At 41.1% G+C, this 27,955-nt stretch overlaps 2 protein-coding genes across 3 annotated transcripts; both read left to right on the top strand.

Annotated features, from left to right (window-relative positions):
• The first annotated feature begins 370 nt into the window (after positions 1-370).
• LOC142218482 (pancreatic alpha-amylase-like) lies at positions 371-9,524 on the top strand. 2 transcript variants are annotated; one of them, XM_075287232.1, is made up of 10 exons: positions 371-1,508; positions 3,738-3,884; positions 3,979-4,176; positions 4,293-4,523; positions 5,866-5,999; positions 6,173-6,295; positions 6,399-6,498; positions 6,586-6,707; positions 8,417-8,542; positions 9,164-9,524. In XM_075287232.1, the coding sequence occupies exons 2-10, from the start codon at positions 3,858-3,860 to the stop codon at positions 9,351-9,353; spliced, it is 1,251 nt and encodes a 416-aa protein (XP_075143333.1). In that variant the 5' UTR covers positions 371-1,508; positions 3,738-3,857; the 3' UTR covers positions 9,354-9,524. The 2 variants fall into 2 exon arrangements, with proteins under 2 accessions (XP_075143333.1, XP_075143334.1); XM_075287233.1 differs by lacking the exon at positions 371-1,508 and adding an exon at positions 2,511-2,696.
• An 11,810-nt stretch (positions 9,525-21,334) lies between these two features.
• Positions 21,335-27,650, top strand: LOC142217941 (pancreatic alpha-amylase-like). The gene is made up of 10 exons (XM_075286281.1): positions 21,335-21,532; positions 23,464-23,610; positions 23,751-23,948; positions 24,036-24,266; positions 25,589-25,722; positions 25,900-26,022; positions 26,126-26,225; positions 26,313-26,434; positions 26,698-26,823; positions 27,268-27,650. The coding sequence occupies exons 1-10, from the start codon at positions 21,365-21,367 to the stop codon at positions 27,455-27,457; spliced, it is 1,539 nt and encodes a 512-aa protein (XP_075142382.1). The 5' UTR covers positions 21,335-21,364; the 3' UTR covers positions 27,458-27,650.
• The last annotated feature ends 305 nt before the right edge of the window (positions 27,651-27,955 follow it).

Genomic DNA, 27,955 nt, shown 5'->3' with positions numbered 1-27,955 from the left:
GGTCAGAATTTGGCGTCAACAACATGAAAGCATGGATCCATCCTGCCTTGTATCAACGGTTCAGGCTGGTGGTGGTGGTGTCATGGTGTGGGGAATATTTTCTTGGCACTCTTTGGGCCCCTTGGTACCAATTGAGCATCGTTGCAACGCCAAAGCCTACCTGAGTATTGTTGCTGACCATGTCCATCCCTTTATGACCACAATGTACCCAACATCTGATGGCTACTTTCAGCAGGATAATGCGCCATGTCATAAAGCTGGAATCATCTCAGACTGGTTTCTTGAACATGACAATGAGTTCACTGTACTCCAATGGCCTCCACAGTCACCAGATCTCAATCCAATAGAGCATCTTTGGGATGTGGTGGAACGGGAGATTCGCATCATGGATGTGCAGCCGACAAATCTGCGGCAACTGTGTGATGCCATCATGTCAATATGGACCAAAATCTCTGAGGAATGCTTCCAGCACCTTGTTGTATCTATGCCACGAAGAATTGAGGCAGTTCTGAAGGCAAAAGGGGGTCCAACCCGTTACTAGCATGGTGTACCTAATAAAGTGGCCGGTGAGTGTATGTTCTTCCTATGTTTACATGGGTTTCCTACGGGTACTCTGGTTTCCTCCCACATTCCAAAGACAAACTGATAGGAAATGTAGATTGGGATCCCTATATGGGACAGTAACCACAATGTCTATAAAAGCGCTGCGGAATATGATGGCACTATACAAATACACAAAGTAATATGTACGAGTAGTCTGTGTTACACAGTTCATATATGGTATAATACATTCACCAGCTCCCACATGCTACCCTCCTCCATGGTGCAGGGGTATATATGCACATACGGCAGTAACAAATAAGCTGCTATATGCCAGAGCCTTCATAATGGGAAAACTCACATTTTTTAATGTTATTCATCAAATTCTTCCATTATTAAAATCTAAGTCTTCAATACTGTATGGTATACGAAATTTTCAGCTACCGTGCTTTATTTAGTTTCCTGTTCTTTTCTGGCCTGCAATATGGCAGTTGAGTTTACTTTGTAGTTAAGCCATGCTTTCTTCATACTTGGACTAATAAAGGTCTTTATAAGTGGCAATCTGTTATTTATCAAAGTGTCTTATATTGTATATCTAACAGTGATAAGATTACACCTGCCTAATATTATACAGATCCACATCGTCCTACCAAACTAGCTCAACAGACTAGGCCTAGAGTCCACAAGATGTCTATAGGTGTCCCTGCACTATCTGGCAATATGTTAGTCCTGTAAGCTGCAAGATGGGGTTTCTATTACTTACATTGTTTGTCTAGAACATTCCACAGATGCCAAATCAATACATCAATCTCTCTTTTTCTGCTCTTCCCTGAATGTTTTTGAAGAGTGACAGATCGCATTATCATACTGAGAACGTTTACTGCCATTAGGAAATGACTGGAACATGTCATTGGCTTCTCCGCTTTGTTTTCTTTCCATAGTGAATCCTGGCTCCATCTTTTTCTCAGGTAAATGACATATACAGACCTGTCCATCCATCCATAATGTAAAACAGATGTTATTAATTAGATAGGACCACCTTCTTCCATTGTTGTGTTATTCCGTTTTAATGGGGTGTTACCTGCTGGACTTAAGGGCCTATTTTATTATATTTTTTTTTTTTTTTAGTACAATTGGTTTCTGTTAATAAAGCATTATTACTGTGCTTTGTGTGTGTCCATAAAATGTTTTAGTAAAAAAAAGAAAGTTGAATTCCGCCAGCAGTGGAAATCTGACCCTGAGGCTATCTGCACATGACTAAGGCCTTGTTCACATCTGCGATGGTAATCCTTTCAGGGGGGTCCCCAATGAGTTCCGTAGTTCATTCGGGGGGGCAGACTCCCCCAAACGGATTACCAACGCAGATGTGAACCAGGCCTAAGTTTCGCTTGTGAAACTATGTCCAAGTGTTAGCCAGATTTACTGGTGTCAGGGTCTGGGGTTGCTAGACGGTTGGGACAGGCAAAAAAGACTCCAAAATGTAAAATGTCAAAAGGTAGAGTTTTATTCACTCTTAAAAACCTCCGCCTGCCTCTTCCACCTTGGCCTCCTGGGGGCGCTGCCCATCACATCCCAATCCTAAACAATGTCCAGATGTCAAGTCCTGACATTCTTCAGTTTTAGGACAGAGTATACCTGTGTGGGGAGGCCCAGTGTAAAGTTTAATATATCAGGAAAAGTACGATATAATAAGCTAAACGTGTCTATATAATCTTACAATATAACTTACTGTAGTAGTTTCTATGTATTTCATTTATTTGCATTTCATTTGTATACTAGTTTCTATGCATTTCACTTTTCATGGCCATACGATTTGAACAGACCGCAAATGTATTGAAGAGTATTCCTGAGAGTTTTTAGAATATCTTCACCTGGCTTCGTATATGACAGAAAAGGTCACAGGTGATCCTTTAGGAACACAAACGGTTACATAACGCACAGTATATAAGCTATACCAGGACTGGTATGCCGTCACTCTAGCAGGCAGGATGAAGCTCCTTCTTCTGTTGGTCGCTATTGGGCTAAGCTCAGCTCAGTTCAATCCCAACACTAGAGCAGGACGGACATCACTTGTCCACTTATTTGAGTGGAGATGGGTTGACATCGCAGCTGAGTGTGAAAGATATCTGGCGCCCAATGGATTTGGAGGAGTCCAGGTACGTAGCGGATACCTGTAATGGATTAGTATGCCATGATAAATGTTATGGGATTTACATTACTTTCTATACTAAGCTATTTAGCAATGTTGGCTTTTTGTGTTTGACTGCACAACGATAGCTTTTAGACAGAAAATTACAAAACCATGATAGACATTTTGTAATTTACCTGAATGTATCCAGCCAGAAGAAAGAGTAAGGGAAGAGACATCTTTATTTATGGAATTTCTATTAACCTATAACCTGGCCACTAGAGATGAACGAACACTGTTCGGAACAGCCGTTCCGAACAGCACGCTCACAGCACGCTCCCATAGAAATGAATGTGCCAGGTGCTTCCATTCATTTCTATGGGAGCGTGCTGTTTGGATTGGCTGATCCGAACAGTGTTCGCTCATCTCTAGTAGGAAACCTTGGCTATCCAGCTGCTGTGAAACTACAACTTCCAACATGCTCCATTCACTTCTATGGAAGTTCCAAGAACAGCATAGCAAGTATGCATGCTGGGAGTTGTAGTTTTGCAACAGCTGGAGAGCCAAGGTTCCCTACCCCCTGCCTTAGAGTATCATATGTGAGTTTTTAGGACAATTTACACTTTTTGTTTTGAGCAAAGTGGCTCTGACCCAAACCAAATTTTTGGTCTTCACAAGCAAATATGAAACAAACCTAATTCTGACAAGTTTGCTCATCTGTAACCAAAAATTAAACAGCTTTATATATTTATTTTTAGATAGGGGCTGGATAGTTGTCTTTTTCTGTACTTTTGTTGTACTCTGGCAATAATTCACAGTATGATACCCCCTATGGAGAATAACTGGGGTTATGTTTATGGAGACCTTTGAAGGGATCTTATTGTCTGCAAGATATTGCAAATTGCACCTACAATATCTTACAGACAATGTCCGTTGTAATAAATAGTGAATGTTTACAGAGTATAGCATATATTATGAACATAGCTTTATTTTGTACATGAGAAAGTTTCCTTTTAGAACGCCACCATGATGCAGATATAATTTATATGTTTATTAATGTATTTTGTAGATTTCTCCACCAAATGAAAACATCGTTATTAACAATCCATGGAGACCTTGGTATGAAAGGTATCAGCCTGTCAGCTACAAGCTCTGCTCTCGTTCTGGTAATGAGCAACAGTTCAGAGACATGGTGACCAGATGTAACAACGTTGGGGTAGGTCTGACTATCACATAGCATGAAATAAACATACAATTGAGAACATGTATCTTATCGGGACAATAATGTATTCTCATTCCTGGTTTCTTAGGTGTATATCTATGTGGACGCCATCATTAATCACATGTGTGGCTCTGGAGGTGGAGCGGGTACCCATTCAACCTGTGGCAGCTATTTCAATGCTGGGTCAAAAGACTTCCCTGCTGTACCTTATTCTGGCTTGGACTTTAATGATGCCAAATGCAAGACTAGCAATGGAGAAATTCAGAACTATGGTGATGTTAACCAGGTATACATACTAATTCTTACCTTATGTGAAGAATATATAAAACAATAGATTATTGATTATTATTTTCTATTATTTTCATTATACGGTTAATGAAAACCTCTATTTTTCCAACATAGGTCAGAAACTGCCGTCTCGTTGGTCTTTTGGATCTTGCATTGGAGAAGGACTATGTCCGGGGAAAGATTGCTGATTATTTGAACAATCTTATCAATATTGGAGTCGCTGGCTTTAGATTTGATGCTGCCAAACATATGTGGCCAGGAGACCTTTCGGCTATCGTTAGCAGACTGAACAATCTGAACACAAAATGGTTTCCTGGTGGAACCAGACCCTTTATCTTCCAAGAGGTAATGCTTTCACTTTACATCTGATTTTATGAATATTAGACTTTTCCATTGTTTATTCTTAAGAGAACCATTTTTAGACAACCATTTTTGGTTGTTAGGATACCTATATAATTTCAAAGTGTTTTTTGTACTATAGCTCATTGTGTTATTACGTTAATTCCCAAGTGAAAGGTCACTGGTTCAAATTGAGGATTAGCCATGAAGAAGATTTCCCAAGAAAGGAAAAACAGCATCATCCAGCTCATCGATAGTAGTCTCTCGCCAATAAAATCGCCATACTGTATCATATGAGTGTCATGACGATTGGAAAAATACATAATGAAAAAATTCCATCCATTCAAAAACCAAGGGCCTTCCGAAAAAATATTGGAGTTAACCAGTCGACTCATCATACAGTCTATCAGTTCTGGCACGAGAAACGTAGCAGTGGAACTGGCTTGTATGCTTCATAATAGTGAAGTCACAGACATCCACGCAGCAAGATAAAATAATCCTTTTAGAGTCCCACAGTGGTGAAATGTCAGTATGTTACAGTAGCATAGTAATACAGATATAGGATAATAAAACAATAATATATTACAGAAGTAGACACACATATGCTGAGAAAAAGAAGATATACTAGGAGTTTGTAGAAGCTAAGGAAGAGAAGAAAGAAGGAAGACTTCAGGATCAATTAGTTCTCTGTGCGAAGTAATCTTTGCTTGGTCTGATGTAGATTATGTAGCCTGATCGCGATTGGGAGGAAGGACCTGAACCATACATCGAGATTAGCAAAGAAATAGTTCAATGACAATGAAGTAGAGGTGCTGGATTGGCCCACACAGTCCCCAGACTTCAATCCCATTGAATAATTGTGAGTGGAGTTGAAGAAAAAGCTGCACTCAGCAGAGTGGACTAGTATGCACCAACATTGGGAATGTGTAGTAGAGACGTGGAATCAGATTTTTGTCGAGACTTGCTTGAATCTGATGGAGAGTATATGGAGCATGAAAGTCAAAAGTTTGAAATGTTGTTACTTTTTTGCTCGTCAGTGTAATATGTAACCCAAGAGATTGAAAAAGTTGTGGGCAGTCTTTATCTTTCCTATGTACAATGACTGAAATATTGTAAAATTGTAAAATATAGTTTGCTGCCTTATATTATCCACAACAATGGGTCTGTAATTTCTCATAATATACAAACTCTATTCATTTCCAAGGCCCCATACCATCACTGACCCCTACACTGCACATAATTGTGTATATGGGTCCTTATACATACTGAAAATTTTAAACATTTGGGTTAATGCTTTTACATTCCTTATACATATTTTTTTTTTTTTTGTCATATTTTTATGTTGTAGGTCATCGATCTTGGGGGTGAAGCTATTTCATCCAGTGAATATTTTGGAGTTGGTAGAGTGACAGAATTTAAATATGGTGCCAAGCTTGGAACTGTTATCCGTAAGTGGAATGGCGAGAAGCTGTCTTACTTAAGGTCAGTTGTAACATTATTCATCAAAATTAACATTGTAAATAATAGCCATAAGGAAAAGGAAAAAAATAATGCATCAGTATAGATATATTATAGTTATATAGCAAAAAAATAAGTATTTGAAAAAAATTAGGTAGTTTTTATTTTGGCGTAATATGTCCGCTTTTTCTTTCTAGAAACTGGGGAGAAGGATGGGGTTTTATGCGCAATGATAGAGCCTTGGTCTTTGTGGACAACCATGACAACCAGAGAGGACATGGTGCAGGAGGAGCCTCAATTCTCACCTTCTTTGATGCTCGGTAATGTTACTATCAAAGTATATAAATATATAGAACTACTTACAGTTAGAATATTAATATGCATTCATTACTTTTAACACCCATGGTTTAATTCTATCTCCAGTCTCTACAAGATGGGAGTTGGCTTCATGTTGGCTCATCCCTATGGAGTCACACGTGTTATGTCCAGTTACAGGTGGCCTAGAAACTTTGTAAATGGCAAGGTAGGATTACTTGCAGTGCTCAAAATCTAGTTTTAGTCTATCCTGATTACCAAATAGTTTAACATTTCTACTATGCTACTCTCATAGGATGTCAACGATTGGATTGGACCACCAAGCAACTCTGATGGGTCTACAAAGTCTGTAACCATCAATGCTGATGGCACTTGTGGTAACGATTGGGTCTGTGAGCACAGATGGCGCCAAATTAAGTAAGATTTAATATAACACCAAGATCTACAATATAGAATATATAACTCATAAAGTGTCTGTTATATGTAGTTCACATTAATATATTTTTTCTGATAGCTGATTATGATAATATTGTCCGTATTGATGTTTTCACAAAATAAAATATAGCTTTTACTGATGCTATTAATTAGAAAATATAATTAGGTAAGGTAAGGGTATATTTAGCTGACCTACTAGGATCTCCGTAAAAAGTCTCCATAGTCTGGGCAGAATAATAATAATAATATCTCATATATTCCTTTATGGATATTATGGCTATGGGATACTAGTCAATACCAGAATCTTTCCAGAGTGTGCCATATCAATTACTGCTAGGATTTCTCAAGGGATCTACATCCACACTGGCCTGGGATTCATATAGTTCGATGATAGAATCTTTTCCATTCTACACTGTCTACCAATAAGTATTTGGACACCTGTGGTAGAATAGAAAAACAATATTTCTCCATATTCAATAGTTGATAGAACCCAGCAGATACTTCCTTATGGATGGCATTGATCGGCACAATACTCCCAGATGCCTGGTGAAACTCCTGGTGTATGTGAGCCATCGGTTGGGTGCAGTTTCTCTGGCCAGCACTCGTCAGTCTCTATCTCCTAGTTTTGGGGATCTGCCAACTTGGGGCACATTCCGACAATCACCGTTCACCTTCCACTTTGTAATCACATAGGCCACTATCTATTTTGGGTAATTCAGTTCGCTTGCTATGTCCCTTAAGGATCGACCATTTCTGTGGTACCCCACAATTACCCCTTTTTCGAAATTGGACACCTCTTCATGACATCTTGCATGTGACTAATGCCAATGCAGTTTCCTATTTAACGGTGGAAGGCGTGACGTACATCACGACCGCAGATATCTCCATTTGCATGGGTGTCCAAATACTTATTGGTAGACAGTGTACACCCAAAAGTTTCCTCACTGACTTATCAACACCTCACAGTTTAAAGCCAGGGCCCCATGTTACGAAAACGCAGCATTTTGGTCATGGTGGAAATGCTATGGCAAAAAAATGCTGTTTTACATTACCTGCAAAGTGGGTGGGATTGTGGAAACTCAACCACACAAAGCTGCTTTTCAAAAATTATATCTGTGGAAATACTGGCGGAAAACTGCAGACTTTCTGTGTGTTTTTGCAGATATTCGCTACGTGGTGTCTTAGCATAAATGTATCAAGCTTAGCTGTTTCAGACTCTACTGTGAATACCACTGGAAAAACCACCAATATGTAAAGGGAGATAAAGATATATAAATCCCCCCATCTCCTTGACTAAGAAGAAGCCTAGGGAACACAACTCTGCATATATCCCTGTGCTTCTTCCTCTACCTCAATGGATTTCCCTTTCATGGGTTAAATAAAAGTGTCCCTGGAGATAAGCAAGTAATTAACCCCCATCGATGTGCAATCATAACTGCAGTTCCTGGGGCCCCGATGGGGGGGCGCCCATTAGAACTGCAGTTATAGCAGCACATTGATGAATATTTGCCCTTTATTGTCTATATAGACTAACCAGCAATAATGTTTGTTTTTTCTTTCTATTCTACAAAGGAAAATTTTTAAAAGCCTGAAGTAATATTTATTATGATGTAATTCTGATATTCTATAGCAGAATATGCTGCAGTGTATCAAAGACTTGTTGCTTAGGATTCTCATATCTTTCTGTTCAGGAACATGGTCATTTTCCGTAATACAGTTGATGGACAGGCCTTCACCAACTGGTGGGATAATGGAAGCAATCAAGTTGCATTTGGACGTGGAAATAGAGGATTCATTGTCTTCAACAACGATGACTGGTAGGAGTCTGCTTTGCTTTTACATGAAATGTAATATTACAGTAAATTAACAGATTTATTCAAGACTAGTTATAGCGCACGATATTTCTTCCATTGCTCTTTAATACCAATGTCACTTGCTTTGGGTCTTGTGCTGGTGCCGAGATGCCCAAAGGCCTCAATATGTACTGTCTCCACAATACAGTTCACTAATATGTGCAAGGAACCAAAAAATCCAAAAAGTGTATCAGGCCTGGTTTACATCTGCGTTCGGATTCCATTCGGCAAGTCTACTTGGAGATTCCCAAATGGAAACCTATTTGAATAGAAAAGCGGTTACCTGGGAAAACAGGTGCACCCCATAGACTAAAATGGTGTCCGTGTAGTTTCTGTTCGGTTCCCGCATGAAATATGTGGAGAGAAAAGTGCTGCTTGCAAGACTTTTCTCTCTGCATGTTTCATGTGGAAACCACATGGACTCCATTATAGTCTATGGGGTCTGCGTGTTTTCCAAGTAAACCACTTTTTCTATGTGTTTAGGTTTCCATTCAGGGAATCCCAAAAGCAGATGTGAACTAGGCCTAAGAGAAAAAAATTAGATGATAACATACTTCACATGGTAACTTATTTTGTCTATTTTAGGTACATGGATGTCACTCTAAACACTGGTCTTCCAGCTGGAACCTACTGTGATGTGATCTCTGGACAGAAGGAGGGTACTCGCTGCACTGGAAAGCAAATCAGTGTAGCTAGCAATGGCTCCGCTCGCTTCCAAATCAGCAACTCCGATGCAGATCCTTTTGTAGCCATCCATGTTAATGCCAAATTGTAATATGTCATTCAAAAAAAACCAAAAAAGTTTTATAACTCATGTTGTGAAATAACATCTGTTTTCTATAGACCCTTGTATCTATATTTATGTAGATGCAAGTTTTTAGAACATTGATTCACTCCATGTGGAAGTCTTTTCATTCTTTCTGTATTGTCAGTTATCCTGCTAATATTTTCATCACCAAATAAAGTAACATCAAGCTAGATTCACGTGTGAGTGATTTCTTGACATTGTTTTCATAGGGCGGGTTCACTCTTGTGCCCGGTCTCCGCTTTGTGGGTTTCCGTCTTCTGCCAACAGTCAGTGTCCGCCCGTGAGTGTCTTCTGGTTTCGAAACCGTTTTTTTTTAACCGGACACAAAGTCCTGCATGTCCAACTTTGTGTCCAGTTAAAAAAAAAAACGGTTTTGCTGTGGAGAGGCAGAAGACGCTCACGGGCGGACACTTTGCAAACCCATTCAAATGACTGAAAACTGACTGCTGGTTTCCGTCTCCTGTCCATTTTCTCAGACAAAACTTGTCTAAGAAGTGATACAATAAATTACCTGTCCTAAAACATTAAATAAAATTGGATATGTCTGAAAGAAAACTTCTAAAAAAAAAACAAAAAACCTTTATTAGATAATCTAAAATCTACAAATCCACTTATACCCCTAGATAGGACTCTGTTGGTGGTAAACTCAAGCTAATTGTTTGAAAAAACCCTGTGTTGCAATTAGCATGGGAAATTTTCAGAAAAGAGGGGGTTCAATAACTACTCTTTGAGATAGGACTCCTCATCTTGAAATAGAAAACCTGGGGGGGGGGGGGGTGGAGCCTGAGATGGCGGTTTTTCACTGAAGCTCTGTCACAAACAGCCTGTAACACGCTACATTGCGCTTTTCCAACCAAAAATGGTAAAACCTGTGAGAGACAAGAGCTGTGACCCTCCTGGCACACCCAAGGGGCCCAAACTTCAAGGAGACCTCCAAAGGTACTTTAAAAAGAAGAGTGTGAATTCCCCACTGGCAGCGCTCAAGATGGTGCCAGAGGGAGGAAGGGAGAGGAGAAAGGAATGGAGTCAGAGATAAGAGAGGAATCTTATGGGGACAGCGTGACTGGCTATGAGAAGAGAGACAGCAGCGCTTCACAGATATACAAATCTTTTCTTCAGAAAGCTCTTGCCAAAGCAGTGAGTCTTGTTCTCTCAAAGCTAGATGACATTAAAGCAGAAATACAGTCCTCAAGTCACAGGGTCTCTTCCCTGGAGGAGGCCTATACCTCAGTTAAGTCCCACTCTGAAGTAGTCTCAGAACACCTCCACCTGCATAAAGACCTGAAAGATCGCTCATTAACCCTGATAGAAAACAGAAGCAGGAGGAAGAACATAAGGCTGAAAGGCCTTGGAGGTCCTTTCCTGCCCTGCCGCCAGTGTGCTATCAGAAAGGGTCTTCAGCACAGCCGGTGGCATCATCACAGATAAGCACAGCCGGCTGTCAGCTGACAGTGCTGACTGGCAGACTTTCATCAAAATGAATAGTCAATGGATAGACCCATCATTTACATGTCAGTTACATGACAAATTTAGTGCGGTTTGCACACTTTGCAAGTCTAAACTGTGTAGGGGCTCTGAAAAGAGCAACCTTACCACCTCTTGCGTGCGCTGTCATTTGGAAGGCAAGCCCTGGGCTCAGTGGCAGAGAGCAAACGCAGGACAATCGTCGCCCGGCGTTGCCGATACTGCCTCTTCCACTGTTTACAGTGCTGGTGCTGCAGTTCAGACCACCAGCCTGGACACCTCCACATCGGTCTCTGACACTTTGGGGAAAGCCTCTCTGAAAGCCTACTCCTGCGCTGTAACCTCGACCACACCTGTGACCTGTAAGTGCTTCAGCACTGGGGTGTGGAGACGTCAGCAGGTCGTGCTGAAGCTCATCAGCTTGGCCGACAGAAAAAAACACTTCCCCTGAGGTTAGGGATGCCATCCTCGATGTGACGGCAATGTGGTTTCCCCGCTGTACCTGGGCCCAGGCATGTTGGTGTATGTGATAATGGCCGGAACCTGGTATCAGATCTGGAGCTTGCCAGATGCAAACACTGTCCACACATGGCCCACGTTTTCAACTTGTTGATACAAAGGTTCTTTGAAACCTACACCATTGTGCCTGATATACTGGTCAAAGTGCAGCCATTTTCGTAAGTGAAAAGTAGCCTCTGCTAGGCTGAAAACATTCAGAGCACACTCCTGTCATCTTCGCACCGTTGGCTGGTGGAGGAGGACGAGGGGGATGAAGTGGCATTTCATGTCACTGTCCCACACAAGGCTTGAGTGTGAAGTTCAGTGCATCCCATTGCTTCACCACAGATGGTGTGAAGGGGAGTGAAAAATGGAGGAAATGGAGAGTGACCCTTACAGTTGGGGGCAGCGAATTCATGCCAAGTAACACACTAGCACACATGGCTGACTTCATGTTGGGTTGCTTTTCAAGAGACAAAGGCATAGTTCACATCATGAAGAGCAAACAATACTGGATTGAACAAAAATTGGATTGAGCTTATATAGCCTGACTGAATTGCTGTGTATCACACCTAGGTTTTGGGGGTTGACCCTTAAAAATTGGATTGACCATACATGGCCTGACTGGATTGCTGTGTATCCCACTTAGCTTTGGGGTTACAGCATTAAAAACAGGTTTGAGCATACAAGGACTGACTGAATTGCTGTTTATCCCACTTAGCTTTGGGGGGTACAGCATTAGAAAGCTGGATTTCGTGTATATGGACTGACTGAATGGCTGTGTATCCCACTTTGTTTTGGGGGGTACAGCATTAAAAACAGGTTTGAGCATACATGAACTGACTGAATTGCTGTTTATCCCACTTAGCATTGGGGGGTACAGAATTAGAAAGCTGGATTTTGCGTATATAGACAGACTGACTGGCTGTGTATCCCACTTAGCTTTTGGGGGTTAGAACTTTAAAAATTGGATTGAGCTTATGTAGCCTGATTGAATTTCTGTGTATCCCAGGTAGGTTTTAGGGTTACATATTGTGAAAAACTGGATTGAGCGTATATAGCCTGACTCAGTTGCTGTATATCCCAGGTAGGTTTTGGGGTTACACACCGTGAAAAACTGGATTGAGCGTATATAGCCTGACTGAATTGTTGTGTATCCCACTTAGATTTTGGGGGCACACACCATGGATATCTGGATTGAGCGTACATAGCCTGACTGAATTTCTGTATATCCCACTTAGGTTTTGGGGTCACACACCGTGGATATCTGGATTGAGCGTACATAACCTGACTGAATTTCTGTGTATCCCAGTATCCCACTTAGGTTTTGGGGGTACACACCATGGATATCTGGATTGAGCGTACATAGCCTGACTGAATCTCTGTGTATCCCACTTAGGTTTTGGGGGTACACACTGTGGATATCTGGATTGAGCGCACATAGCCTGACTGAATTTCTGTGTATCCCACTTAGGTTTTGGGGGTACACACCGTGAAAAACTGGATGAGCGTACATAGCCTGACTCAATTGCTGTATATCCCAGGTAGGTTTTGGGGTTACACACCGTGAAAAACTGGTTTGAGCGTATATAGCCTGACTGAATTTCGGTGTATCCCACTTATCCATGGTGTGTGCCCCCAAAATCTAAGTGGGATACACCGAAATTCAGTCAGGCTATATACGCTCAAACCAGTTTTTCACGGTGTGTAACCCCAAAACCTACCTGGGATATACAGTAATTGAGTCAGGCTATGTACGCTCATCCAGTTTTTCACGGTGTGTACCCCCAAAACCTAAGTGGGATACACAGAAATTCAGTCAGGCTATGTGCGCTCAATCCAGATATCTACAGTGTGTACCCCCAAAACCTAAGTGGGATACACAGAGATTCAGTCAGGCTATGTACGCTCAATCCAGATATCCATGGTGTGTACCCCCAAAATCTATCTGGATTGAGCGTACATAGCCTGACTGAATTTCTGTGTATCCCACTTAGGTTTTGGGGCCACACACCGTGGATATCTGGATTGAGCGTACATAACCTGACTGAATTTCTGTGTATCCCAGTATCCCACTTAGGTTTTGGGGGTACACACCATGGATATCTGGATTGAGCGTACATACCCTGACTGAATTTCTGTGTATCCCAGTATCCCACTTAGGTTTTGGGGGTACACACCATGGATATCTGGATTGAGCGTACATAGCCAGACCGAATTTCTGTGTATCCCAGTATCCCACTTAGGTTTTGGGGCCACACACCGTGGATATCTGGATTGAGCGTACATAACCTGACTGAATTTCTGTGTATCCCAGTATCCCACTTAGGTTTTGGGGGTACACACCATGGATATCTGGATTGAGCGTACATACCCTGACTGAATTTCTGTGTATCTCAGTATCCCACTTAGGTTTTGGGGGTACACACCATGGATATCTGGATTGAGCGTACATAGCCAGACTGAATTTCTGTGTATCCCACTTAGGTTTTGGGGGTACACACCGTGAATATCTGGATTGAGCGTACATAACCGGACTTAATGCTCTGTATCCCTGTTAGGTTTTTGGCGGACACTGCCTGGAAAGCTAGTTTGAGCGTATATAGCCGGACTTAATGCTCTGTATCCTTGTTAGGTGTTTGGGGGGACACCCCATGGAAAGCTGGGTTGAGCGTATATAGCCAGACTTAATGCTCTGTATCCCTGTTAGGTGTTTGGGGCACACCCTGTGGAAAACTGGGTTGAGTGTACTGTATATAGCCGGACTTAATTGCTCTGTATCCCTGTTAGTTTTTTGGGGGGACACCCCGTGGAAAGCTGGACTCTTCTCCCTGCAGTATAGCTCTGAAAAGAGCTGTTGTTTTTCTTCAAGTTTTCCCTGCCTACTAGAAGCTAATCCTCTCTAGCCCTCAGCAGCACATCTGTCCCTACGTCTACAAGCCGCAAAATGACACGAAGATGGCGGCCGGTATTCTTATAAATCGGGGGTCACATGTTTTTGGCAGTCAATGGGTTATTTCTATTTTTTTCAATGCCTACGTTGTCGTAGTTACTGTCCGACCTCCCCTGCGCAGTTATTGGTGCAAAAAACGTGCCAGGCAGGGTGGCAGGGGATACGAATTTTTACTGCGTTTGCAGCGTGGTATTTGATTGGAATACCTATTCGATTGAACGGCGTTCGCTCATCACTAAAGAGGATGGTTTAAGAGTTGTCAATTTTTTTCCTTACAATGAGAAATGTATCTCCGTAATTCAGCCAATTTTCATTGGTTCTTCTTGAATACATTTTAATTCACAGCTACAGGGCACAGCAATGGGGGGCGGCCTGTGCCCCCTTATATGCTAATTTAGTTCTGGGGCTGTGGGATAGGGACCTCTCCCTGGATGGTCGGGATGTCTCAGTGACAATCTGATTGTCTTGGAAGGCACTGAACATCAGTTGCATAAGTTTATAGAAGACATAAATTGTAACAACTTTAATGTTCATTTGACACATAAATCTGATAGGTCCAAAATTGTTTTTTTAGACGTTTATCTTTATAGAGATGAACATGATGTTATGCAGACTGAAATATTTCGTAAAGATATGGCTGTCAACTCAGTTTTGCATGCTTCCTCTTCACATCCCTTCCAGACAGTTAATGTGGTGCCTGTTGGGCAATTCTTGAGACTCAGACAGATTTGTAAAATGAATGAAAATTTCTAATGTCATGCTTTTGATCTCAAAATCCGTTTTAGAGAAAGAGGATATAGTGAGAGACAAATAAAACATGCTTATTGGAGGGCCAAGAACTTTCCAAGATCCAACCTAGTACATTCTGCAGTTTCCAAAAAACCCAACGATAACAGGGTACGCTTTATTACTTAATTTCACTCTCAATGGAGCGAAACACAGAAAGCCCTTTCTAAATTCTGGCCTCTGTTACAGGGGGATACAATTTTGGAGCAATATATAGCTTCTTTTTCTCCAAAAAAATTGTGTTATAGCATGGGTTACATGCCCAATTGATGTAAGTTTTCTGCTATTACTTTTAAGTATCCATTTAGGCAGGCCTATGCCCTGTTTGCGCTGACGCCATATTTTACTGTTGTATTGTCTTGTTGTCCTTTTTTACATTTTTATATATCTTTAATGGTATTTTTTCAATAAAATATATTTTAAATATTTTGAATGCTATCTTATCTTTTTTTTGTTTTTGTTTTAGTTAGATTCTATTTGTTGATAAGAGCATGTTCCTATATAGGGCCCACTCTTATACATAGGGGTTGACACTGTGTTATTCAAGAGGCAACATAGCCCTTTTCCCCGACGTTTTTAGTACTATTGTGTGTTTTTTTGTTTCAATGGTTCTTTAGTTGCCATCCCATGATGGTCTCGGAGGGAGTTGCAGTGGCTGCACGTGGCTCCATCTATGCAATAAACACACATTGATGCAGAAGGCAGACTCCTCTTTGTTAGAGAGAAACTGGCCTCACGTCCCGTCATACTGTATGTGCCAAACAACAATCAAGTGTAGTGTATTGTAACGGTCCTTCGGAAACTTGTTTGCAGTTGGTGAAATCTTGTTAGGAGACGACCTGAACCTGGTGTTAAATCCACTATTGGACTCCTCTTCAGGGAGATCCCCCATAACTCAGAGGGCACTGAATAGGGTGCATTCTTCCCTGCAAGAGTTGCACCTTATAGTCATGTGGCGTCTGAACATAGCCCATACTAAAGACTACTCATTTTACTCTCTGCCTCACAGATGGCACCAGAAGTTAGACTACCTACTTTGCTAGTCATCTTAAACTTCTCACTCCCTGAATTTGAGCATTTACTGCATTAGCTTATCGGATCGTGCTGTTGTATAAATTTAAAAATGTAAAAACCAAATAAAAATGTGAATTTAAAAAAGAAATAGAAAACCTTTGTGCATTATATTAATGTTTTGTCAAACCACTTATAACATATAGATCAAAAAATCATATAGGCTGATACCATCCATACTACAGCATGCAGGGACTATAAAACGAGTTTTTTGTTTTGTCCATACTGCAGCGTTTATGCCACACGAGGCCCCAGCTTAATTGTTACTACTTGTCTGAAATTAGCCCTCTTATGTTTTCACTTTCACACAGCATATACAGTACATGCATAGATATATAAACTCCTTTATTAAGTTATTTGTGGATTGAAATGAAAAAATACATTTAGACAATAGGTATTCGATGGAACCCAGAAAAATAAATCAAACAAAAAAAAATTAAAATAAAAATAAAAAAAAGAAATCCGGGCAATAACCACTGATCCAAAAGCTCTAAAAAATGTTAATAGTTTGTAACTGTTCTTAATTTGATATACACTATGTGATCAAAAGTATCCGCACACCTGCCTGAAAATGACTTACAAGTTCGTGGCGCCCTCCATCAGTAATGCTGGAATTCAGTATGGTGTTGGCCCACCCCTAGCCTTGATGACAGCTTCCACTCTCGCAGGCATATGTTCAATCAGGTGCTGGAAGGTTTCTTGGGGAATGGCAGCCCATTCTTCACGGAGTGCTGCTCTGAGGAGAGGTATCGATGTAGGTCGGTGAGGCCTGGCACAAAGTCGGCGTTCCAAAACATCCCAACGGTGTTCTATAGGATTCAAGTCAGGACTCTGTGCAGGCCAGTCCATTACAGAGATGTTATTGTCGTGTAACCCCTCCGCCACAGGCCGTGCAGTATTAACAGGTGCTCAATTGTGTTGTAAGATGCAATCACCATCCCCGGATTGCTCTTCAACAGTGGGAAGCAAGAAGGTGTTTAAAACATCAATGTAGGCCTGTGCTGTGATAGTGCCATGCAAAACAACAAGGGGTGCTCCATGAAAAACACGACCACACCATAACACCACCACCTCCAAATTTTACTGTTGGCACTACACACGCTGGCAAATGACGTTCACTGTTCATTCACCATACCCACACCCTGCCATTGGATTGCCACATTGTGTACCGTGATTCGTCACTGCCCACAACACTTTTTTCCACTGTTCAATCGTCCAATGTTTTACGCTCCTTACACCAAGCGAGGCGTCGTTTGGCATTGACCTGTGTGATGTGTGGCACCCAATCACCTGACCACGTTCGAAGTCCATGAGTTCCGCGGAGCGCCCCATTCTGCTGTCTCACGATGTCTAATGTCTACTGAGGTTGCTGATATGGAGTACCTGGCAGTAGGTGGCAGCACAATGCACCTAATATGAAAAACATATGTTTTTGGGGGGTGTCTGGATACTTTTGATCACATAGTGTATATGTGGTGTCAGTGTGACAGATTCACAGTGTGCAGAAATTAATTCATATTGCACTAGAAAATAAACTCTTCCAACCAACATAACCAGTATCATGAACCTTCAAAGACGTATGACTGCTGTTTGTTACTGTATAAGGAAAAGGTTTGTTTTTGTACCGTCTTAGCCAGTGGGTATGAAATATAAAAAAACAAAAAACATGAGTCTTCAGTAGTTGATACCTTTTTTAATGGCTAAATAATAATGATGACAGATTACAAGCTTTCGAAGCTCTCGGCCTCTTCCTCAGGTATATTTAAAAACAATTTCTGAGGGATGCATATTTATGTACAGAGGGACACATAGGAATACAATTTTAGGTGGAAGGGTGGAATGTTATTGGTACATGCAAGTGTTACGGATCTGTGTATATATAAAAATATTTTTTTTGAAACAACAGAACCTCATAGCTGTAGAACACTACAACGAGGTCCACAGGCCCAATGATGGGTGGCTGTATGTCTGAACTCAATATGAACTACTGCGAAGACTCTGCAGCATGAAAATTAATGTGAACTACTGCAGAACACTGCAGTCTAACTCAATGTGAACTACTGCAGAACACTGCAGCCTGCAAGACAATGTGTACTACTGCAAGACACTGCAGCGTGGACCCAATGTGAACTACTGCAAGACACTGCAGCCTAACTCAATGTGAACTACTGCAAGACACTGCAGCCTGAACTCAATGTGAACAGTGTGTACTGTGCGACACTCCATGTGAACAAGGTGCAACTAAAATCCCGCCAGTTTAGCTCACTGGCCTTGTGCACCAGTACAAGTGAAACACACACGGCTGCCAAGGGTTAACACTCACCCCAGGCCAGCAAACACACACTTACCCCTGCGACAGCTAGGGGCCACCACGGAAGTTTAGAACATTCTCCTGCACACAGCTTGGAGTTACCAGGGGAGTTTGCATGCTCCTGCACACAGCTTGGAGACATCACACACCCATGCTCCTGCACACAGCTGGGAGCCATACATGAAGTCAGACAGTACACATAGGCTATCTCAGACCATACCTGCCACAGATCTACAAGCTGGAACGGCGTCTACCGCTCTTAGCCCTGGTGTAGATCTAACGGTTCAGGGTTTACAGGTCCTACCTAACACCCAGGAGAAGCAGAGAAACCCCACACAGAGGCCTAGTCTGAAACCTGCCTGAGTACTGGAGCCTAACCCTGAAAACTACTGTCATTCACTCCGTGGACTTTGAGGAAATTTTAGTGGAAGTGTGAGCACCCGGCGGGCGTCAGCTATTTAAAGGGAAGTCCCCGCCCAATCGGGGCGGTGGTGATGACCTCACCGCTCATGCTCAATAGGGGAGAAATGGCACTTAGCTTGTGAGCAGCTCCAATACGTCCGAGCATGCTCAGTAAGGTGAAAGCTGGATGGTTAGACTGACCCGCAGATGGCGCAGTGCGCTCTGATGACAACCTGCGGGACCCAATCCTAACAACAAGTAAACAATTGTCAGTTCCCAAAGTCCTTATCCACAGTTCAAAGAGTGGTCTTTTATGGCTGCTTCAGATCAGTGATTTCTGTATGGGGCCATAAACCCATGAAATTGGCATTGAATTCTACTTTGTCAGCTTCGATTCCCTTATCTCCTCACTACTGTTCATGGCTTTCTCTGTCTTGGCCTCCAGGGAGCATTGCACATTATGTCCCAATGCCGAACAATGTCCAGATGTCACGTCCTGACATTCTTCAGCGTTGGGACATAGTACAGTCATGGCCAAAAGTTTTGAGAATGATACAAATATTAATTTTTACAAAGTCTACTGCTTCAGTTTTTCTAATGGCAATTTGCATATACTCCAGAATGTTATAAAGAGTGATCAGCTTAACAGCAATTACTTGCAAAGTCAATATTTGCCTAGAAAATGAACTTTATCCCCCAAAACACATTTCAACATCATTGCAGCCCTGCCTTAAAAGGACCAGCTAACATCGTTTCAGTGATTGCTCCATTAACACAGGTGTGGGTGTTGATGAGGACAGGGCTGGAGATCAATCTGTCATGATTAAGTAAGAATGACACCACTGGACACTGGACACTTTAAAAGGAGGCTGGTGCTTGGCATCATTGTTTCTCTTCTGTTTACCATGGTTATCTCTAAAGAAACACGTGCAGTCATCATTGCACTGCACAAAAATGGCCTAACAAGGAAGAGTACCGCAGCTAGAAAGATTGCACCTCAGTCAACAATCTATCGCATCATCAAGAACTTCAAGGAGAGAGGTTCCATTGTTGTCAAAAAGGCTCCAGGGCGCCCAAGAAAGACCAGCAAGCACCGGGACCATCTCTTAAAAGTGTTTCAGCTGCGGGATTGGGCTACCAGCAATGCAGAGCTTGCTCAGGAATGGCAGCAGGCAGGTGTGAGTGCATCTGCACGCACTGTGAGGCGGAGACTCTTGGAGCAAGGCCTGGTCTCAAGGAGGGCAGCAAAGAAGCCACTTCTCTCCAGAAAAAACATTAGGGACAGACTGATATTCTGCAAAAGGTACAGGGAGTGGACTGCTGAGGACTGGGGTAAAGTCATTTTCTCTGATGAATCCCCTTTTCGATTGTTTGGGACATCTGGAAAACAGCTTATTCGGAGAAGACGAGGTGAGCGCTACCACCAGTCTTGTCTCATGCCAACTGTAAAGCATCCTGAAACCATTCATGTGTGGGGTTGCTTCTCAGCTAAGGGAATCGGCTCTCTCACAGTCTTGCCTAAAAACACAGCCATGAATAAAGAATGGTACCAGAATGCCCTCCAAGATCAACTTCTCCCAACCGTCCAAGAGCAGTTTGGCGATCAACAATGCCTTTTCCAGCATGATGGAGCACCTTGCCATAAAGCAAAGGTGATAACTAAATGGCTCAGGGAACCAAACATAGAGATTTTGGGTCCATGGCCTGGAAACTCCCCAGATCTTAATCCCATTGAGAACTTGTGGTCAATCATCAAGAGACGGGTGGACAAACAAAAACCTACAAATTCTGAGAAAATGCAAGCATTGATTGTGCAAGAATGTACTGCTATCAGTCAGGATTTGGTCCAGAAGTTGATTGAGAGCATGCCAGGGAGAATTGCAGAGGTCCTGAAGAAGAAGGGTCAACACTGCAAATATTGACTTGTTGCATTAACTCATTCTAACTGTCAATATAAGCTTTTGTTACTCATAATATGATTGCAATTATATTTCTGTATGTGATAAAAACATCTGACAAACACACATAAAAATCAGAGGGCAGCAGATCATGTGAAAATATAATATTTGTGTCATTCTCAAAACTTTTGGCCATGACTGTATATTGTGGGGAGGCACAGTCTAAAGTTTGCAATGGGGCTCAGTCTTTCCTAGTTATGCCCTTATTCAATGGGCATTTTGCCTTTTTCTGGACAACACTTCAAGAAAAGTAGAATGAAATAAACTGAACGTGTTTCTTTGAAAACTCACAATATAACTTTGTTAACCTTTAGGCTGTCCTAGTTTCTATCCATTTCACTTTTCATGGCCATATGATTTGAACAGACCACAAATGTATTGAAGAGTATTCTTGAGAATTTTTTAAATATCTTCACCTGGCTTTGTATATCACAGAAAAAGTCACAGGTGATCACTTAGAAACACAAACGGTTACATAACCCGCAGTATAAAAGAGCTAATCCCAGACTGGTATGCCGTCACTCTAGCAGGCAGGATGAAGCTCCTTCTTCTGTTGGTCGCTATTGGGCTAAGCTCAGCTCAGTACAATCCCAACACTAGAGCAGGACGGACATCACTTGTCCACTTATTTGAGTGGAGATGGGATGACATTGCAGCAGAGTGTGAAAGATACCTGGCGCCCAATGGATTTGGAGGAATCCAGGTATGTAGATGATACCTGTAATGGATTAGTATGCCATGATAAATGTTATGGGATTTACATTACTTTCTATACTAAGCTCTTCAACAATGTTGGTGTTTTTTGTGTTTGTGAGCAAAACAGCAGTGATATATAATAGTGAAAATCAAATGTAATGTATAAATATGAAATAAAGTTGTCTCTTCTCTCTAAAAATTTACAGAAGAATCTTACATAATCCTGTATATAATAGAAGGTTTTAGTTTTATGTGAAATGTTTATTTGATCGAATCAAATGAAATAGCTCAACAGATTCTAAATAAATAACAGTGAAGTGACACTTCTACTTGGAGCCACCTACGAGATCACTGTATAGTATACAATATGCCCTTCCATTTTGCATAATCTTATTATTAGAATATCACCATTTCCAATTGGAAAAGATCTGATCATCTCACTGCTTGGTTCTCTATGATCACTGTCTTCATAAAGGGTTCGATCCTCAGAGCTGTCCAAGGCATTACTGGTGCCACATTTTTGGAAGGTTCTTACAACCATTTCATCCTTCACAGTCTGCCATAATGTTCTCACCCGCTCACAAACTTGATATAATGTCCCATAGTTACCTCCATACAGTATAATATCCCATAGTGGCCTTCACACATTATAATATCCTATAGTGACCCTCCACACAGTATAAGGTCTCACAGTAGACCCTCCACACACAGTATAATGTCTCACAATGCCCCCTCCACACACCATATAAGGTCTCACAGTAGACCCTCCACACACAGTATAATGTCTCACAATGGCCCCTCCACACACAGTATAAGGTCTCACAGTAGACCCTCCACACACAGTATAATGTCTCACAATGGCCCCTCCACACACCATATAAGGTCTCACAGTAGGCCCTCTGCACACAGTATAAGGTTTACAGTGGCCCCTCCACACACAGTATAATGTCCCACAGTGGCCCCTCAACACAGTATAAAGTCAAATAGTGACCCATCCACACACTATAATGCACTATAGTGGCCCATAAGGTTTTCTTTACAAATTTTCCAAAGATTTTTGGAGTTCACCATCTACAAACCATTATTATACTGTGGGGTCTCTTCAGGTCTCTCAGTATAATAAACGGAGGCCCAGGGGAGTTGATTAAACATAATAAACAGTGTTACTCATCTCTCCTGGACTCCGGTGCCGATCTTCTATCCTTTTCTGGTCACAGAGACATCATGAATGATCTCAGAGCTGCGTCATACTACGTCATTTTGTGTCAAAGCACTAACATGATGTCATTTCTGACGTTACTGTGACCAAAAGAGGTTGGAAGATTTGCGCTGTTCCCTTCCCCTTGGCCTCTGCTTATTATACTTTGGGTTCTGAAGAGACCGAAGAGTATAATAAGGGTTCATGGATGGTGATCCTGCAATAGTATCGTCCAGCTTGATTGTCATCATGTTTGGCTTATAAGACACACTGACATTTTCCCGTCCAATTTGGATGGAAAAAAAGTGTGCCTTATAAAGTGAAATATACAATATTTAAAATGGGTTTTCTAAATGGAGCAATCACTATAACTTGGAAGTGGAAGAAAGATATCAATGAACTAGTTCTTAAATCAAATATGATTCATCTTCAGCGTTTCGCCCATCCTTACTTACAGAGTATAGCATACATTATGAACATTGATTCATTTGGTGGTGCAGCATGGTGGCTCAGTGGTTAGCACTGCAACCTTACAGCACTGGAGTCCTGGGTTTGAATCCTGCCAAGCACAACATCTGCAAGGAGTTTGTATGTTCTCCCTGTGTTTGTGTGGTTTTCCTCCCAATGACATACGAAGCAAAAAAAAAAAAAGGTAGATTCATTTGGTACATAAGAAAGTTTCCTTTCATAAAGACCTCATGATACATATATAATTTTTATGTTGTTAATGCATTTTGTAGGTTTCTCCACCAAATGAGAACATCATTGTGACCAATCCATGGAGACCTTGGTGGGAAAGATACCAGCCTATCAGCTACAAGCTCTGCTCTCGTTCTGGTAATGAGCAACAGTTCAGAGACATGGTGACCAGATGTAACAACGTTGGGGTAGGTCTGACTATTATGTGCTAGTACATAAACATACAATTAGGAATATGTATCTTTTTGGGTTAATACTATTTGAGCTTAAAATACATTTGTCCCAACATTTGCCTATCCTGTTGCTAGCCATTCATTCCTTTTCTTAGGTGTATATCTATGTGGACGCCATCATTAATCACATGTGTGGCTCTGGAGGTGGAGCGGGCACCCATTCAGCCTGTGGCAGCTATTTCAATGCTGGATCAAGAGACTTCCCTGCTGTTCCTTATTCTAGCTGGGACTTTAATGATGGCAAGTGCAAAACTGGCAGTGGAGAAATCGAGAACTATGGTGATGCTTACCAGGTATACATATCAAGTTATTATTTGCTAGTATTATTTGCTCGTATTTTCCATATACTGCTAATGAAGACTTCTACTTTTCCTTCATAGGTCAGAGACTGCCGTCTTGTTAGTCTTTTGGATCTTGCATTGGAGAAGGACTATGTCCGGGGAAAGGTTGCCGACTATTTGAACAATCTTATTGATATTGGAGTCGCTGGCTTTAGATTTGATGCTGCCAAACATATGTGGCCAGGAGACCTCAAGGCTATCACTGGCAGACTGAACAATCTGAACACAAGATGGTTTCCTGGTGGAACCAGACCCTTTATCTTCCAAGAGGTAATGCTTTTGTTCACATTTGATTATATGAATGTTAGACATTTTAATTTTCTTAATCTTAGAACAAACCATGAGAACTATCAGAAATAGTGTTTCCATGCGGTAGTTTGATGCGTTTACAGATTTAAATTTTGTGTGTATCTATCATTGAAAATTTAAGTAAGGACTTGTTCACATCTGCACCCAGCCTCCGTTCTGCAGGTTTCCGTTTCCTGTACAAAACAGAGGCAGGATATGGAAACCTGCAGGACTCTTTCATACCCATTCATTTGAATGGGTTTGAAAGATGTCCGGCCATGAGCGACGGTGAGCGTTTTATGCACTCTGCCGCAAAACCGTTTTTTTTAAAATCGGACACAGAGTCAGACATGCAGTACTCTGTGTCCGGTTTTAAAAAAACGGTTTCACGGCAGAGAGCATAAAATGCTCACCGCCGCTCACGGCCGGACCCGCTCTGACAGCTTTCCGTCTTTTGCCGGCATATACTGTATATATATATATATATATATATATATATATATATATATATATATATATATATATATGCATGTTCAGTTATATCTTTCAGAGAGCCTGAGCGTGCATTTTATAATTTTCAAAATATTATTATTCACATTACAATACATTAAAAAAACTTGTTTAAAACCGTTAATATATATTAATATTTTATTATGAGAAATATTGCAATTGTAATATATTGTCACGGTTGTGTCGATGCCCGAGCAACCATATGCTGAATGCTGCTTGCACCTCTATGGAACTGGGGTAGGAAAACTTTCCGTAGCCCTACGACGGCTGACTAGCCCCTGCCTGAAGGTGTTGATCAGCTGTACCAGATTTTTTAGCTGGACACAAAGTCCTACATGTCCGACTTGTCGTCCGGCTAAAAAAAAAAACAATTTCCCTGTGGAAAGGCCACATGGGCGGTCACCTTTACAAACCCATTGAATGGGTTTTAAAGCTGACCGTCGGGTTTCCGCCCCCTGTCCAGTTTCGCCGAGGCTGAAGACGGAAACCTGGCGGAATGCATACACTGAACACTGAGCGCAAGTTTGAAAGCCCCTTAAGTTCTACACTGGCCCATTTTTGTGCCTCTGTCCATTTATCTAAGTCATTCCTTCCGGTCAGTGAGAATCATGGATAAAAAATCCATGTGCAATCCATTCTGATGTCACCGATCCATACACTGTGTGCATGGGACCTAATGACTAACGAAAATTTTAAACATTTGAGCTAATTTGTTTATATTTTTTTAAAAAACATAAAACTTAATTCCTTACACAATAGTTTTTAAATATGTTTGTCATATTTTTATGTTGTAGGTCATCGATCTTGGGGGTGAAGCTATTTCAGCCAATGAATACTTTGGAGTTGGTAGAGTCACAGAATTTAAATATGGTGCCAAGCTTGGAACTGTTATCCGTAAGTGGAATGGCGAGAAGATGTCTTACTTAAGGTCAGTTGTAACATTATTCATCAAAATTAACATTGTAAATAATAGACATAAGGCAAATAAAAAATAATGCATCAGGATAGATATATAATTATATACTGAACTTTTTATGCAAAAAGTTATGTATTTGGAAAAAATTAGGTAGTTTTTTAATGTAATATGTCCACTTTTTCTTTCTAGAAACTGGGGAGAAGGATGGGGTTTTATGCCCAATGATAGAGCCTTGGTCTTTGTGGACAACCATGACAACCAGAGAGGACATGGTGCAGGAGGAGCCTCAATTCTCACCTTCTTTGATGCTCGGTAATGTTACTTTCAAAGTATATAAATATATAGAACTACTTACAGTTAGAATATTAATATGCATTCATTACTTTTAACACCCATGGTTTAATTCTGTCTCCAGTCTCTACAAGATGGGAGTTGGCTTCATGTTGGCTCATCCCTATGGAGTCACACGTGTTATGTCCAGTTTCAGGTGGCCTAGAAACTGGGTAAATGGCAAGGTAGGATTACTTGCAGCACTCAAAATGTAGTTTTAGTCTATCCTGATTACCAAATAGTTTAACATTTCTACTATGCTACTCTCATAGGATGTCAATGACTGGATTGGACCACCAAGCAACTCTGATGGTTCCACAAAGCCTGTAACCATCAATGCTGATACCACCTGTGGTAACGATTGGGTCTGTGAACATAGATGGCGCCAAATTAAGTAAGATTTAATATAACTCCAAGATGTACAATATATCATGTATAAATCATAAGGTGTTTGTTATATTAAGTCCACATTAATATAGTTATTCTCATAACTGATCGTGATAATATATGTGGAGTAACAACCAATAATGTGATATCTTCTATTTTACCAAGGGAACTTTCTAAAAAGTTTGTAATACTGTTTATTATGATGTAATTCTGCTATTCTGTGACATTGTACCAACATCTTGCTTAGGAGTCTGATATCTTTCCGTTCAGGAACATGGTCATTTTCCGTAATGTAGTTGATGGACAGGCCTTCACCAACTGGTGGGATAATGGAAGCAATCAAATTGCGTTTGGACGTGGAAACAGAGGATTCATTGTCTTCAACAACGATGATTGGTAGGAGTCTGGTTTGCTTTTACATGAAATTTAATATTACAGTAAACTAATATATTTATTTAAGACAAATTATAGCGCACAACATTTCTTCCATTGCTCTTTAACACCATAAGAGGCATAAACCCACTCTAGCTGAATTCTGTCACCCTCATTTGTGTAAGGTTAGGACTTGGTATCTTTTAAAGGAGTTATACAGGAATGTTGGAGCAACACATGTAAAGGTGTTAAAAAAAATAAAATAAAGCACACTCACCTGTCCCCAGTTCTCTGTTGTTCCCCACCGTTTTCTTTGGGTCTTGCACTGGTGCCTGGATGCCCAAAGTCCTCAGTATGTACTATCTCCAGAATGCATGGGCAAGGAAACCAAAGAATCCAAAATGTGCATAAGAGAAGGACATTAGGTTATTACATACGTCACGTGTTAACTTCTTTTGTCCGTTTTAGGTACATGGATGTGACACTAAACACTGGTCTTCCAGCTGGAACCTACTGTGATGTGATATCTGGACAAAAGGAGGGTGGTCGCTGCACTGGAAGGCAGATCACCGTAGGTAGCAATGGCTCTGCTCGCTTCCAGATCAGCAACAACGATGAAGATCCCTTTGCTGCCATCCATGTTGATGCCAGGTTGTAATATGTCATCTAAAATAAAGTAGACCTTTATACCTCATGTTGTGAACTGACATCCGTTTTCTGAAGAATATTGTGTCTATAGTTACATAGATGCAAAGTCTTTAGAACATTGATTCATTCCATGTGGAAGTCTTTCTCCTCCATCTGTATTGTTGGTTATCCTGCTAATATTTTCATCATCAAATAAAGTAACCTTAAGACTCACGTGTGAGTGATTTCTTGACATTGCATTCAGACTTGTGAAACACAGAGAGCATTTATGGGTAAGAATACACATTTAGGTTTTGTTCGTATAGTTTTTGAAGTCAGAACCAGGATTGCATCAAAAAAGGGTGAGAGCATGTAAAGGACAGATGGCACTCCTCTTTTTTATCCCATTTAGTATTTCAAGCTATCACATGTCCCAAACAATTGCAAAAGTTGATTTTGGACTTTTGTGCCAAGAACAATTAAGTAGTTCTATCAATTCAAAACCAATAGATTTCACCCTTTCTTAACC

Source organism: Leptodactylus fuscus, chromosome 9 (assembly GCF_031893055.1).
Source record: "Leptodactylus fuscus isolate aLepFus1 chromosome 9, aLepFus1.hap2, whole genome shotgun sequence".
Lineage (NCBI taxonomy): Eukaryota > Metazoa > Chordata > Amphibia > Anura > Leptodactylidae > Leptodactylus > Leptodactylus fuscus.
The sequence above is the reverse complement of the archived record's forward strand: the minus strand, read 5'-3'. Positions and strand labels throughout refer to the sequence as shown.